The 13480-nt window shown below is 36.9% G+C and overlaps 1 protein-coding gene and 1 long non-coding RNA gene across 2 annotated transcripts in view; one reads left to right on the forward strand and one right to left on the reverse strand.

Moving 5' to 3' along the window:
* Positions 1-1145, reverse strand: part of LOC118972663 (uncharacterized) — a 117574-nt gene extending 116429 nt beyond the window's left edge. Inside the window, exon 1 of the long non-coding RNA XR_012132291.1 lies at positions 1033-1145. This is a non-coding gene — a long non-coding RNA (uncharacterized lncRNA). The remainder of the gene's footprint in view (positions 1-1032) is intronic.
* A 152-nt stretch (positions 1146-1297) lies between these two features.
* On the forward strand, positions 1298-13134 carry PDK4 (pyruvate dehydrogenase kinase 4). Its single transcript, XM_017674819.3, has 11 exons — positions 1298-1617; positions 2520-2661; positions 3774-3845; positions 4593-4777; positions 4936-5022; positions 5247-5324; positions 7088-7164; positions 8902-9000; positions 9190-9300; positions 9591-9704; positions 10865-13134. The coding sequence occupies exons 1-11, from the start codon at positions 1488-1490 to the stop codon at positions 11006-11008; spliced, it is 1239 nt and encodes a 412-aa protein (XP_017530308.2). The 5' UTR covers positions 1298-1487; the 3' UTR covers positions 11009-13134.
* Positions 13135-13480: the final 346 nt, after the last annotated feature.

Consider the following 13480-nt stretch of genomic DNA (forward strand, 5'->3'; position numbering starts at 1 on the left):
ACACAGTAGAAAAGCAAATGCCTGTTTTTCTTTTACTTTTGATCTTAGGATGTAATCCAGGAAAAAGAAGGGATTTTTTTTTTTTTACTTTAAATATACTTCATCAGAGAGAGTTTTATTTAGCTTTTTGGCCTCTCAAACAAATTTTTCCCCACTTCATCCAGCTTGGCAAATGTGTAATAAAGGATTCAGAGTACAAAAATAAAAATCATAGTGGTATCCAAACCTATTAGATACAATTTGGAACTTCTCCCATCTTTCCACAGTTTGTGTAAGCTTGAGTAGCGACAAAGTTGCGTAGGAATCACAGAGATGATTCAGGCATTGTTCCAGCCCTGATCTCTTTCAGGGGAGGGGATTCAGAAAGGAACATAAATTGTTCAATATAATGCCATAAGGGACAAAGACCGTATTTGGAAGGAGGAAGGAGAGGGAATCAAGAAAGATTTCTAGCAGCACACAGTTTGTGCTGCACATTTAAAGGTTGAAAAGAATGTCTTAGGCAAAGCCTTGGATTAAGGGCATTGTATACAGGGCTGCAGAGAGAGCAAATGCTCTGATAAGAGAAAAAGAGAGTGAGTCAAACTGACAAACTGATCCCTTTTTAATAGTATTTTTAATTAACAGATTTAAACCTACTGGAGAGAAACAAATTGATGGCCTTTTATGGCAACAAGGAAAGTACATGTATTCTGGGAAGCTCCTTAAGTCTCCGCAGAAAGAACTTCTAGTTCCTGACATGTGCTGTTCTCTGCTACAGAAAACACTGGGAGAACTCTAGGCTGTTTGTTTCTCTCGCTGTCCAATCGTAGAAAAGCTCAGACTTTGGACGCAGCTGATTGGCTACTGTAAAAGTCCTCTCTGAGCAAGAACCAATGACACCCGGCGCCTAGATTCTTGGAAATACTTTCCGGCCAGGAATGCGTGACATTGGGAGAGCCCCTTACTTGTAAACAAGGACGAGTCTGAGCGGGCCCCAGCCCACGCGATCAGCGGCCCCGTGCCAAGTGGTTGACCTAGAGCCCAGAGTACCTCCAGATGTGTCCCGTTCGGCTTCCTCCCAACCGCACTCTCCTCACAGCCGCGGGCACTGGTGCGAGGCCACACCGCGGTCACCGGGCCAGGTCTCTCGGCGGGGACCGCGGCCGGGGCGGGGCCCAAAGTTCTGATTGGCACCGCCCCAAGTCCCGGACGCACCTCCTAGTCTCAGAGACTCCTCCCCGTTGGGGTTCGGGGGGAGGGTAGGGGGAAATGAATAAAACTACGCGAGGGGGCCAAGTGGTGGCAAGACGCAAGTCTGAGTTTCAGCTACTCGCCGCTCTTCCGACTCACCCGCGGACTCCTCTATCCCGAAGCAGCCCCGACCGGAGTGCACAAGCCCGCCAGCACACCGGCCTGTTCGCCCCATCCTCGAGCCCAGGCTCTGCTCCCCGCAGCCTTCTCCCTTCAAGCCAGCCCCAGCCCCTCCAAGCCGGGTGGGCATCAAGATGAAGGCTGCCCGCTTCGTGATGCGTAGCGCCGGCTCGCTGAGCGGCGCCAGCCTAGTGCCCCGCGAGGTCGAGCATTTTTCGCGCTACAGCCCGTCCCCGCTGTCTATGAAGCAGCTGCTGGACTTCGGTGAGCTGGGATGCAGGGCGCTGGCGGGGGTGCTGGGGCGCGACCTTAACTTTAAGCCTCAGTGCGGGGAGGGCTGGGCTCACAGCTTAAAACTTAAGGGGTCCCCTTTCCTGCTGAGCCCTGGAGCCTTGACTCAGGCGCACCTCGCCTTTTCCTAGACCAGTTTTCTTTCTGACAGTTTGTTCCTGCAGGTCAAGGCCACTTGCAGCCCCGATGATGCTGGATGGTTTGAGCTCATCTTTACTCTTTTTTCTATCCAAAGCTTCCAGTCAAAATACTTTTTGCCTCCAGTCACTATTTAACAAAGATTTAGAAGCTTTATCTCCTCTCTTACGGCATAATACTTCTTGGAGAAGATTCCTAATACTGTAAAGTGGGCCTCAGGTTAATTGAGATTTTACCCTTTAGCTACTCTGTACCCCTCCATAGGGTACATCTCTGTGTTCCTAACAAATTTCGTTGTCTCTTTACCGTTACGGTTTCCATATTTTTACACACTTTCTGCGGCAAACTTACAGGGGAAATTTCAAGGATTTAAATGTTATATTACTTATCACTAGTCTGGAAACATCATGACTCCTACCTGCCCTCTTATTCCCCCGGCTCCAATTTCATATCTAGAACTCTGTGAACGACGTCTCATTGACATTGTTGTGTTGACTGAGTCTGGCACTTTTTTATGAATACTAAGCAAATCCTCTTCAAAAAAAGAAAACAATTGTTATTTTGATCGTTTTTAAAGAAGAAAAAAGAAACAAAATATCTATGAACAGTAATCTGAGGGTGAAATGCAATGTTATTATATATGTGTGTGTGTTCAATAGATTGAACAATTCATGCTATTCAAATGTATCATTTAGACATATTTTTTCCAAAAACTAAATAAATGTTATTTACTACAGGTTCAGAAAATGCATGTGAAAGAACATCTTTTACATTTTTGCGGCAAGAATTGCCAGTGAGGTTAGCCAATATCCTGAAGGAAATTGATATCCTCCCAGATCCATTAGTAAACACCTCTTCAGTGCAATTAGTTAAAAGCTGGTAAGTGGGAAACTATTCTGAAACAGTGGATACTGTCAAGACAGTTATCTAAGTATGAATTCTAGTATTAACATCATAATTGGAAAACAGGTGGTTTGAGCAGTAAATACTTTTGTGAGATTAAAGTATTTTTTAACTGCTTTAGAGTAAGTCATCATAAGTGCAGTTATAAATCTATAAAGACACATTTTTTTTCCCCTGGAAAAAGTGGATCCTTTCACAATACAGTTTTTATTCTAGAAGAAATATAAAAGTAATTGACAGTTACAACTTTAGTTTTGTATTTTAAATAATAAAAGACAGCATTTGATCTTGCAAAAAGAATCCTATCCTAGAAATAGACAGGAATGACTACTATTTAGAGAGGGCCTCATCTTTGTTACTTACAAACAATTAACAGAACAGGCTCTGAGTTCAAATCCTGCCTCTGCCTCTATGTGGAATAATTGGCAAATGACTTAAATTCTCTGTGCCTCAATTTCCCCATTTGTTATTGATGAGAATAAAGTATATGCCTCAGAAGGATATTTAAGTGTAATTAAATGAGGTAATCCATAAAAAACCACTTAGATCAGTACACAGCACATAGCTGACACTCAATAAATATTATTATTGTCTCATTTTGCAAATAAGAATACTGAGGCTTAGAAAGGACAGACAACTCAAGAGAGTAGATTTTCAGAGAGCAGAGACAGGAGGTGTGGGAGGCAGATAACTCGCCAGAGCCTCACCCTAATCCACTGACTGCACAGCTTTTTCTTCTTTAAGTCAATAAATAAATGTATTATATACTTATTAAAGATTTGCTGCTTTCGAGACTTCTACTCACCTATGAATGAATATAGTTAGAAAAAATATGAAGACTTTCTTAAAAAGTTGTTTCTAAATGCCTTTGCTGTAAGAAAATGAAAACATTTGCCAAACAAAACAGAATGGAATATGGGAGAATTAAAGAAACATAAATTTTCTGTTAGAAAGTTAGAATGTAAACATAGCTTTCTTCTTTTTAGACATACTATTCTCTAAATATCTTGTAGGAAAGTTTTGATTTTAAACATGATACTTGCTTTCTTGTTTCAAATAATTTGAAAAGTACACCTGTCACTTTCCAGGTACATCCAGAGCCTGATGGATTTGGTGGAATTCCATGAGAGAAGCCCAGAGGACCAGAAAGCATTATCAGAGTAAGTTCTGTGCATTAGAACAAGTGTTGGAAACTTTGACTATTTCCAGACATATCCCTAAGATTTTTTTGGACCTAAATTAAAGGAGCTCCAATCCTGAATAATAAATAATTAGTCCCTGAAAATTACCAGTTTGGGCTTGTTGGTTTTTTCAAAAAATGATAAAGAATTATGGCTTTGAAAATGATACTGAGTATGAACAAGTTCAGAGGATTTTTTTTAAGGAAATTTATTTTACTATCCATTTGGTCAAATGATTAGATTTATTTGCAGGAGGATTTACATATTATTACATAACACTAATACATATGAGTATCATTGGGAGAGTAAACAATTCTCTCAGAGTAGCTGAACTTTCTAGCTATAAGAATAAGAATTTTTTCTAAATCTGACAGGAAATTTTGAAAGTTTTTTTTCACAAGGCATTCTGAAATCAACTTCGAGATTAATTCATTTTTAAATTTTTTTTTCAAAGAAAAGGCTTAATAAACACCTAGAATGAATATACCAGTCACCTAAGCTGGCATTTTCACATGTAAGCTAGAGGCAAAATAAATCCGTGTATACTATCTCCTCTACTGTAGTCAAATCTGTAGTGAGACCTTAACAAAGCCTCATCCAAGCATTTTATTGTTTGTTTAGATAGGTACTTAAAAAAATGCTTTAGCCTTCTTTGAAGTAATCTAAGGAGCATAAATGAATGAAATTTATTTGAACTTCACTAACCGTAAATGTGTTTTGGGCTAGTTTTGTAGATATTCTCATCAAAGTTCGAAATAGACACCACAATGTAGTTCCTACAATGGCACAAGGAATCATAGAGTATAAAGATGCCTGTACAGTGGATCCAATCACCAATCAAAATCTTCAGTATTTCCTGGATCGATTTTACATGAACCGTATTTCTACCCGGATGCTGATGAACCAGCACAGTAAGTTAGTTCATTGTGGTCATGAGATATGGATGTGGGTATAAAATATAAGCCACACTTTAATTAGATGCTTCATTATTCGGTGGGTGATGTTCTCTCTTACTGGTAGTTTGAATTATCATCCTGATTTGCATAAAATTTTTTTAAATTTTTTATAGTTCTTATATTTAGTGACTCCCAGACAGGAAACCCAAGCCACATTGGAAGCATTGATCCAAAATGTGATGTGGTAGCAGTGGTCGAAGGTAATTTCTGGATTTCTGATTTCTTTTATTGAAAATGTACACTATATGACTAACATATCTATAGTTAAGGTGACTTGGTGAGTGAATTTATATTCCAAGTGTTCTATGTATTTTTTAATAAATATTGTTCTGAAGATCCTTTGCTACTACACACACTAAAGATCAATTGAAAATTTTACTTGGTACAAATTCATGTCATTGTTATAAAAAATCTTCTATTCCAGATGCCTTTGAGTGTTCAAAGATGCTTTGTGATCAGTATTATTTAACATCTCCAGAATTAAAGCTCACACAAGTGAATGGTAAGCTATAAATAAAATGTATTTTAATCTGGAAAATTCATTATTCTCCCAGTATGATTACTTCTTGTAAATAGAAAGCAACTTCTGCATTCCTTTTTCCCCTTCTGAAATTGCCTAGAATTTTGTACACATTTTTTTTTCTGAAGCCAAAGTTCTCTTTGGCTCAACTCAACTGGGAAGTTCTAATTAAGCATATTCAGTTGCTAATAACAATTCATAAAGAATGGTTTGAACCAACAATTTGGGATTTAGAGTACTAACTAAATTCTACTATCTTAGATCAAAGAAAGACTGCTTCCTACAGAATGTGAGGGATAGGGAGGCCAGAAGTAGGAGAAACTCCTTGGTAGCAGAGAGAGCCTCCTAAAGTGGTTAGTCATAAGACCTGAGAAACAAAATAGATTGTACTGTAAGAAATAAGCCGATCACAGAGGGACAAATACTACATGATTACACTTAAGGTATCTGAAATAGTCCAACTCAGAGAAGTAGTAGTAGAATGGTGGTTGCCAGAGGCTGGAAAGAGGGGGATAATGGAGAGTTGCTATTCAATGAGTATAAAATTTACTTATGCACAGTGAATAAGCTCTAGAAATCTGCTATAAAACATCATGCCCACAGTTAACAATACTATGTTGAGCACTTAAGTATTTAAGTAGGTAGATCTCATGTTAAATAATCTTAACAACAACAATTTTTAATTGCCCTAGTGTAAGTATATACTATTGTTTTAGAAGCAGAGCATACTTTAATAGCTTTCACTCTAGTGTCCCTTAAAAGATGAGCTCTCCCCACATGGACTGAAGTGATTAACATGATGAATGCAAGGCACTATTTTTATTTTATCCCTTTTGCTTTGCAAAGCAAGAAAGTATTCTTAAATTAGAGTAGCCTTCTAATTTGAATTCAAAGTAAACATATTTTCCAAGTTATACAGGAACAGTGTTTACTAGTGGTGAGAGATAAAATCAAGTTGCTCAAATTAAGAGTAGCCTAACTCACAGGTTATGGAAGTGTAAATAATTGCTAAACTAAAAATAAGAGTACAAATAAAGATTGGAAAACATCTCTTAAGCATTAGCAGCATTGTTGCCTAATACTTGTAGATAAACTGCTTGGACTGTTTGATAACATAAAGAAGGAATTGTGCCAGGCCTTGTGTTTTCTGATTCAAACTTTGCCAAGGCCTGTAACATCAAAGAATAATACTGTTGTTTTTCTTCTCAAACAGTATTAGGCAGTTTTTGTTTCTCTGTTTCCTTTAGACTGTTGGTAGAATTGAGGCATATTTAGTGTACAAGATTTAATGTTTGGGGTGATAAAAATAAAGACTAATCAGATGTTATTTTCCCATGCATTCAAAATATGAAATTATAGCTAACATTAATTTCAGTGTTATACTATAGACACTTACCATTTATTTTTTATTCCTAAAATGAATATAATTTTAACTCTGAAATGATCCAATACAAAAATTTTGAAAATAGAAACAAATAATCCATGTAATCTGATTTAGATCACCCTTGTTGCACACATTATATAAAGAAATGCAAAATTAATCAAAGAGCACGAGGTAGCAATTGTAATAGCATTTGGAAAATAAGCCAGTTGGGTTTACTGTTTAAGAGGGAGGGTAGGATTTTGGAGTGAGGAGGGTAGGAAGTATTCTTGGGGATGAAGAATATCTATTAGTCAAATGACATAGAAGTTTATTTTAATGAAATATTTGTTTACCAATTCTAAACAAGTTTAATTTTTTCTAGGAAAATTTCCAAACCAGCCAATTCATATTGTGTACGTTCCTTCTCACCTTCATCATATGCTTTTTGAACTATTCAAGGTATGACACTCCACAATAATTGCAATTTTGTTTTTTTTAAATGGTAGCATTTTTATTTCTTTTATCATTTTCCAGTAAATAGGAGCCACACTATCTTATCCAAGCATGCTCTGTGCTAACAGAAAGAAGCTTCAGTTAATGCTTCTTTCTGTTAGGTTACATGTCGTTCCTTATTTCATCAGCACTCTTTTGAGAATTTGCCATATTATTCACGATGTATCAGTGTTCCCTGTTCCCATTATTTTTTCAGGTATCCAACAAAGCACTAGTAATTCATACATTTATTAAGGAAGGTCATGGGGGTTCGGTGTATGAGGCCTTGTTACCTATACTCCCGCAAGTTGGTTAGACTCCAAATCCAGAGTTTCAAGTCCAGAATTCTTGCAGGTAGCAGGGTCCCATTCTAAGTCTAGAAAATCCTCTGAAGATAGTCACTTCCTTCAATGATCAACTTTCATGTGCATCTACATCACCTGGGGGTTTTGTTAAAATGAAAATCGTGATTCAGTGCATCTGGGGCCTGAAATTCTGAGTTTTCAATTAATTAACTGGTGATGGTGGTGGTCCACAGTTCACACTTTTCTCTAGCAAGACTGGAGGGCATTGCTTCTTGTATGTACTTCAGGATGCTTTCAAACCACTGGGAGGGGTTGTTAAAACACAGAATCTTAGGCTTGGTCCCAGAGATTTGGTTCTCGAGGTCTGGGAATTGGCGTTCCTAAGAAGCTTTCAGACGATGTGGGTGTTACTGGTCTGGGGAAGCCAGGTGCTAAGAATTGAATCCTGTCCTGGTCCTAAGGAGCAGACTAAAACTCTGTACTTAAAACAAAACATAGCAAAACACCTGAAGCATTTTGATGCTTCCAAGAGCCCCCTGAACATGAGGAGAAAGCCAAACAATCATGAATTCTGCCTCTTAATTCTACTGTAACTCTTCTCAGAACTCAGTGTTTCCTAACATAATCTAATGTCAGTGTGAGGAGCTACTGACTGGGCTACAACATCCGATCTGTTTTGTTTCACTGTGGCTAATCATTAGAACTTAATGTTGCATAGAAACCAGAAAGCAAATAACCTACCAGAAGAAGGGGAGAGAGGAAAGTGGTTGAAAAATAAGCCAAAACTTTACCTTATGAGATTCATCCAGCTGTCTGAAAATGCGAGTTGTTGATTGTACTCTAAGATAAATTGAATGGTCCAACTTATAGTTATTTTGCCATCATTGGTAAAAGTTAAGATGATGATCAAATGCAAGTTGAAATTTAATTTAGAATTATTTGCTATCCTTTTAAATAGTAACAACCTTTTCCCAGCAAATTTTATAAAAGCCAATAAATTGGTTCAATGATTCACCGTTTCTTTGTTATGTAATAGTCTTTGGTGCTTGGGTGTAAAATGTAATGGAAAGACAGGAAAGAGAGAGCCAGGAAATGAACTCTAAAAACCAATTTCTACATTTAAATTAAGCTTACAAATAAGAACTTGACAGCCAGCAGAATTGATTTTCCATTAGACATTACTCCCAGGAGCTATATAACATGGTAAATGAATATTTTTCATTATATATCTTGTATGACACATTCATAAATGGCTATTTAGAGCTGTTTTACTACTAACTTAAAAAAACAGGAACTTTGAATTACACTTTGTGCTGTTTTTATTTTAAAAATAAAAAGCAGTTATTTACTGTCCCTCATTCTTCTGCCACTGAATTCCGTATGGTTTTGATTTCCTTAGAATGCTATGAGGGCAACAGTTGAGCACCAGGAAAAGTGGCCTTCCCTTACACCGATTGAAGTGATTGTTGTCTTGGGGAAAGAAGATCTGACAATTAAGGTAACCATTGTTTTTTCTTTTGAGTCTCTCTCAAGAGAATTAAGAGTCAATCATAAAGCTTTCTGCTTTGATCAATAGATCAAAGTAATATATACCAGGTAACTTTTAAATGAAGAAAAGGCATTTTCATATAAACAAATGCACTTTGTTTTTAATGTGTAGCTCTGATGACTTGCTGGTTTGTTTCAGATTTCAGACAGAGGAGGTGGGGTTCCCCTGAAGATCACTGACCGTCTCTTCAGCTACACATACTCCACAGCACCAACACCTGTGATGGATAATTCCCGAAATGCTCCCTTGGTAAGACCTATTACATGGCTAAGTCCATCCCAGCTACCTGCTTCCAAAGGTAGAGCAAAGATTACAAGGAACTATTTAGGCAAGTTAATCACTCTCAACTGGGAATGCAGGATATGAGAAAAAAATAAGAAAGCAAGCTGAGAAGGGTGACAATTCTACATGGAGTGTATGATTGGCAGGATGTTTATCTAGGTTCTAGGACATCAGTATAAGGGAGGAGAAAACCTCCCACATTTTGTATTTCAATGATCACATCCACCTGCTGACCAATAACCGATCTTTCCCTCTAGGCCGGTTTTGGTTATGGCTTGCCAATTTCTCGTCTCTATGCCAAGTACTTTCAAGGAGATCTGAATCTCTACTCTTTGTCGGGATATGGAACAGATGCTATCATCTACTTAAAGGTATCCTTTATGTTCAATAGAAAAAATCGTATTTCTGAAAAGATTGCTGCTTCTACAGCCCTGAGTTCTGTGGTCCACAGTGAATGCCCCAAACTGAGTTAATGCAAATAATGACCACAAATCATTCTATTTTCTGTTTGGTATGTGTAGATATACTATTTAGTATCTAATATGGGAACTTACCAAAAAGGAAGTGGGGCCTCAAGTAAAGCAAAATTGCTTCTCAAGAAACATATTAGTTTCCAAGTGCAGAGACGTTCATATGAATTTTTTAAAGCAACACCTCTAGGCATCTGTGAGAATAGCAGTACTTTGTCTTACTTAAACTTGTGGGAAATATATTCTAATAATGTTTCAGCCTAGAAAGTAACTGATAGCAAGATACTCAAGACCTTAAGTTGACGTTATTAGAAATCCAAGCAAAGAAGAGTTGATTGCTCATCGGCTGTCTGTGAGGTGCCTGGCATTACCTGCCTAAACTTTAAAACTACATGTTTTTCTAGTTCTGATAAAGTTTTGATTTATTGATTTGCTCATTAAGGTCACTGTCCTGATTCTGTTCATCATTTGTCAACTATTTCGACTGAAAATATATTTACATATGTTAGCAAGTAAAACATTGAAGTTCTAGGCTCCCACTTGGTGCAAGGGAATTGTTTGCCAAATGGCCTTTGACCATCTGAAATAGTCAACACATTCGTTTCTTAAATGAACAAAAGTTTTCAAAATATTGGTAAAGATTAATGTATTATAGATTTGTAGATTTTAATAAATTAATAATACCAGATTAGGACTCTCCCTTTCTCGTGGATACAAAGGTTTTGCCTGAAAAGAATAGCTTTGCTGTTCAACTATCACATCAACTATATCCAAACAAGGGATGTGTGTAAATACGGAACACAAATTCTATTCCCTAATTTATAATTACAGATATACTACTTCAGCCCCTGTGGGATAAAGATAATATTTATTTTAAAAGTTTTTTTATATAGTGCCTAGCTTACTGTGGGCTCTGGTGTGCTATTACTAAATTAATTAAAAGAATATATTTGAATGTTTGAATACTCACCTCTGAATTTATTTTGAATAATCACTTCAAGGACAAGTAATGCCATGAATAATTTCATTGGTTTTTTTTTTTTTTCCCCCTCTTCTTTCAGGCTTTATCTACGGAGTCTGTAGAAAAACTCCCAGTGTTTAACAAATCAGCCTTCAAACATTACCAGATGAGCACTGAGGCTGATGACTGGTGCATCCCAAGCAAGGAACCAAAGAACCTGGCAAAGGAAAAAGTGGCTCTGTGAAGGGGGACACCCAGGACACTTCAAGGGATCAATGTGGGTCTGTACCCGGGCTGCTTCCTGAATGTTTGGGTGTGAACTCATTTCCTCAGAAACAAACAACAGCCACAAAAACTCCTTGGTCAGGACACTGGTGCGAAGAGGAGCAGAGCTCACGTCTGTGATTGAGGAGAACACAGTCAGTGCAGGACTATGGAGTGAACAGACCACCAGATGGTTATTTTTAACCTAGAATAACTCTTGAGCTTATATCAAATCCTGAAGAAGAAATAAGCCTCAGTTTTCCATCTCTTTATGGCCAAGAATGGAAAAGAGAGCCAAGTGAAGATACGAGCCAGTAGTCTCACTAGACTGATATTTCAAGCCTCTGGTTGATGTCATAAGATATTGGTGTTTATTAAATATCAAGTGTCAGTATATTAGTACTCTCCTGCCATTTGAAGGATTAGCATTTCGTTTACACTCTGATTAGAAATGTATGTAAATGTACATTTCATATATATATCTGCAATCTACGGAGGAAGAGCTGGTGATAAAGTATGTGCTGCTGCACAAAATAACATTCACTTTGAATGAGGAGGAATGAGTAACTCCATTATTAATTCACGGTTGCAGCCAAGACAGCGGACCTATGTGAAAACTCAGAAGAAAGCCTCTTCTGATAAATATAGCACCTTTGTTATGCTGCTTTTCCCATTCATACTTCACATAATAAATGAACACTTATTGCCAGGTGCCTACCTAGTCTTGGGTGAGTTTTAAGATATGCACTGAACTCAGGATGTTGGCAGTTGAAGGGAGAGAATTGCCAAAATAACAGCAAAAAAATCTCTCATCTTGCTTTGTTTATAAATGAAACATTAGATTGGAATAGCCAGTGTTAGGGAAAGAAAGCATACTTTCAGAACCCAGCTCAGTAGGAAGAGTTGTTCTCTACCCTGCAGTGGTGGTAATCCAACAGCATCCATGTTCTAGGCCTAAAAAGATATATTTTTGTTACATTATATTTTCTACACTCCCGCATTAACATGTCTGTAAAAAAAATTCCTACTTATCAAATGGTCAAAACATTAGAATTTAAGTACTTCTTGGAATATTTTTTAACAAATAGCCTGGAAAACATTTTCATGCGAGGATGCTTTCATTTGTTAATAACTGAATTGATAGCTAATGTATGAAGCCTGTAATGCATATGAAACTTTTGGGGAGGTAAAGTATATGAAGGTTGACAGGTCAGTCTAGCTCATTAATTTTAGAAAAGGAATGAAACAACAGAAGAAAGGAAGGGAAGAAGAAGGAGGCAAGAAAGGAAGGGAGGGAGGGAGGGAGAGAGTAAAACAGAAGGTAAGCATCTTGCTATATTCCTCACAAAATTAGTTTGAGAAATGATTCATATTTTTGTGGACAAATTATTGGCAAGAGGATGAAGTGGTCTTTTTCAAAACACTGTGTCTTCCTTAAATGGTTCTCATTCTTGCAAGATAACAGGCTTTTATGAGACAATAACTTATCTGTGTCGAATTGATCTTTAAATTGGGATATAGAAAACACTAGAGTTTTCCATATTGTAAAATAATCAGTACTGTCTACATGATGAATTTTACATGTGCGTTTAATTTTGTCGTGGCCTAATGTACTTCTGGTAGTAGCCATAGAAGCCCCTAACTGTTTGTGTGCATTTCAGATTTTATCATCAGGGGTCCTAGATAGTGACTTTTCTTGATGGGACTCTGGCTCATGCATTTATTGAGCATAAAGCTAATTGCAGTAGGCTATTTGACATTTCAGTTTTGACTGAAATTAAAAAACTTTTTGCATGTAATTATGTATTTACCAAATATTTAAAGCAATTGATTAATTAATTAACCCAAACACTGTGAACTATCTTTAAAATTAAAAAGAAATGTTGGTATCTCAATAACATCAGCCTTGTAAATGGAGTTCTATGAAATAGAAATAGTCTACATTGGTACTTGGGAAATCTGTTTAGGCACTTTAGGATTCTAGTGGATTGATAATGAATATTTAGGCCCACTGAAATTATTGATGTATATATTGTGTTTTCTTCTTAGGCTCTGTACAGAGAAATGTGATAATTTTTATAATAAATATTTTGTATTATAACAGTAGATGTAGTCTTTTGAAGTTCTTTTCTCAAATTCATGGCAAAGTACTAAGAAGAATTTAAGGTAAATGATTTCCTCCCTTTGCATTCAAGCCTAATTTATCTATATATTGGGTATAGCCCTTTAAAAGTGTTTAAGTAACTTAAAATCTTAATTTTTAAACAAAAGATAATAGAGCAGTCCAGAAATTTCTGATTATCCTTTGCTTTCTTGTGTATGTCCCAATAACATATAGTATAATGTGTTTACATGAAAATATTCAAAAATCACTTTTGCAATGCATACATTCATTACCTTTTTTGGTAGAACTAAAGTTACTCTTAGTGACTATTTAAGTAACAAATACAGC

Source organism: Manis javanica, chromosome 6 (genome assembly GCF_040802235.1).
Source record: "Manis javanica isolate MJ-LG chromosome 6, MJ_LKY, whole genome shotgun sequence".
In the NCBI taxonomy this organism is placed as follows: Eukaryota; Metazoa; Chordata; class Mammalia; order Pholidota; family Manidae; genus Manis; species Manis javanica.

Excerpts from the sequence above, each read along its gene's own strand:
- PDK4 (XM_017674819.3), top strand. The coding sequence starts at position 1,488 with ATGAAGGCTGCCCGCTTCGTGATGCGTAGCGCCGGCTCGCTGAGCGGC. Across the intron at positions 7,165-8,901 it reads TGCTTTTTGAACTATTCAAG|AATGCTATGAGGGCAACAGT; the intron begins GTATGACACTCC and ends TGATTTCCTTAG. Across the intron at positions 9,001-9,189 it reads AAGAAGATCTGACAATTAAG|ATTTCAGACAGAGGAGGTGG; the intron begins GTAACCATTGTT and ends GGTTTGTTTCAG.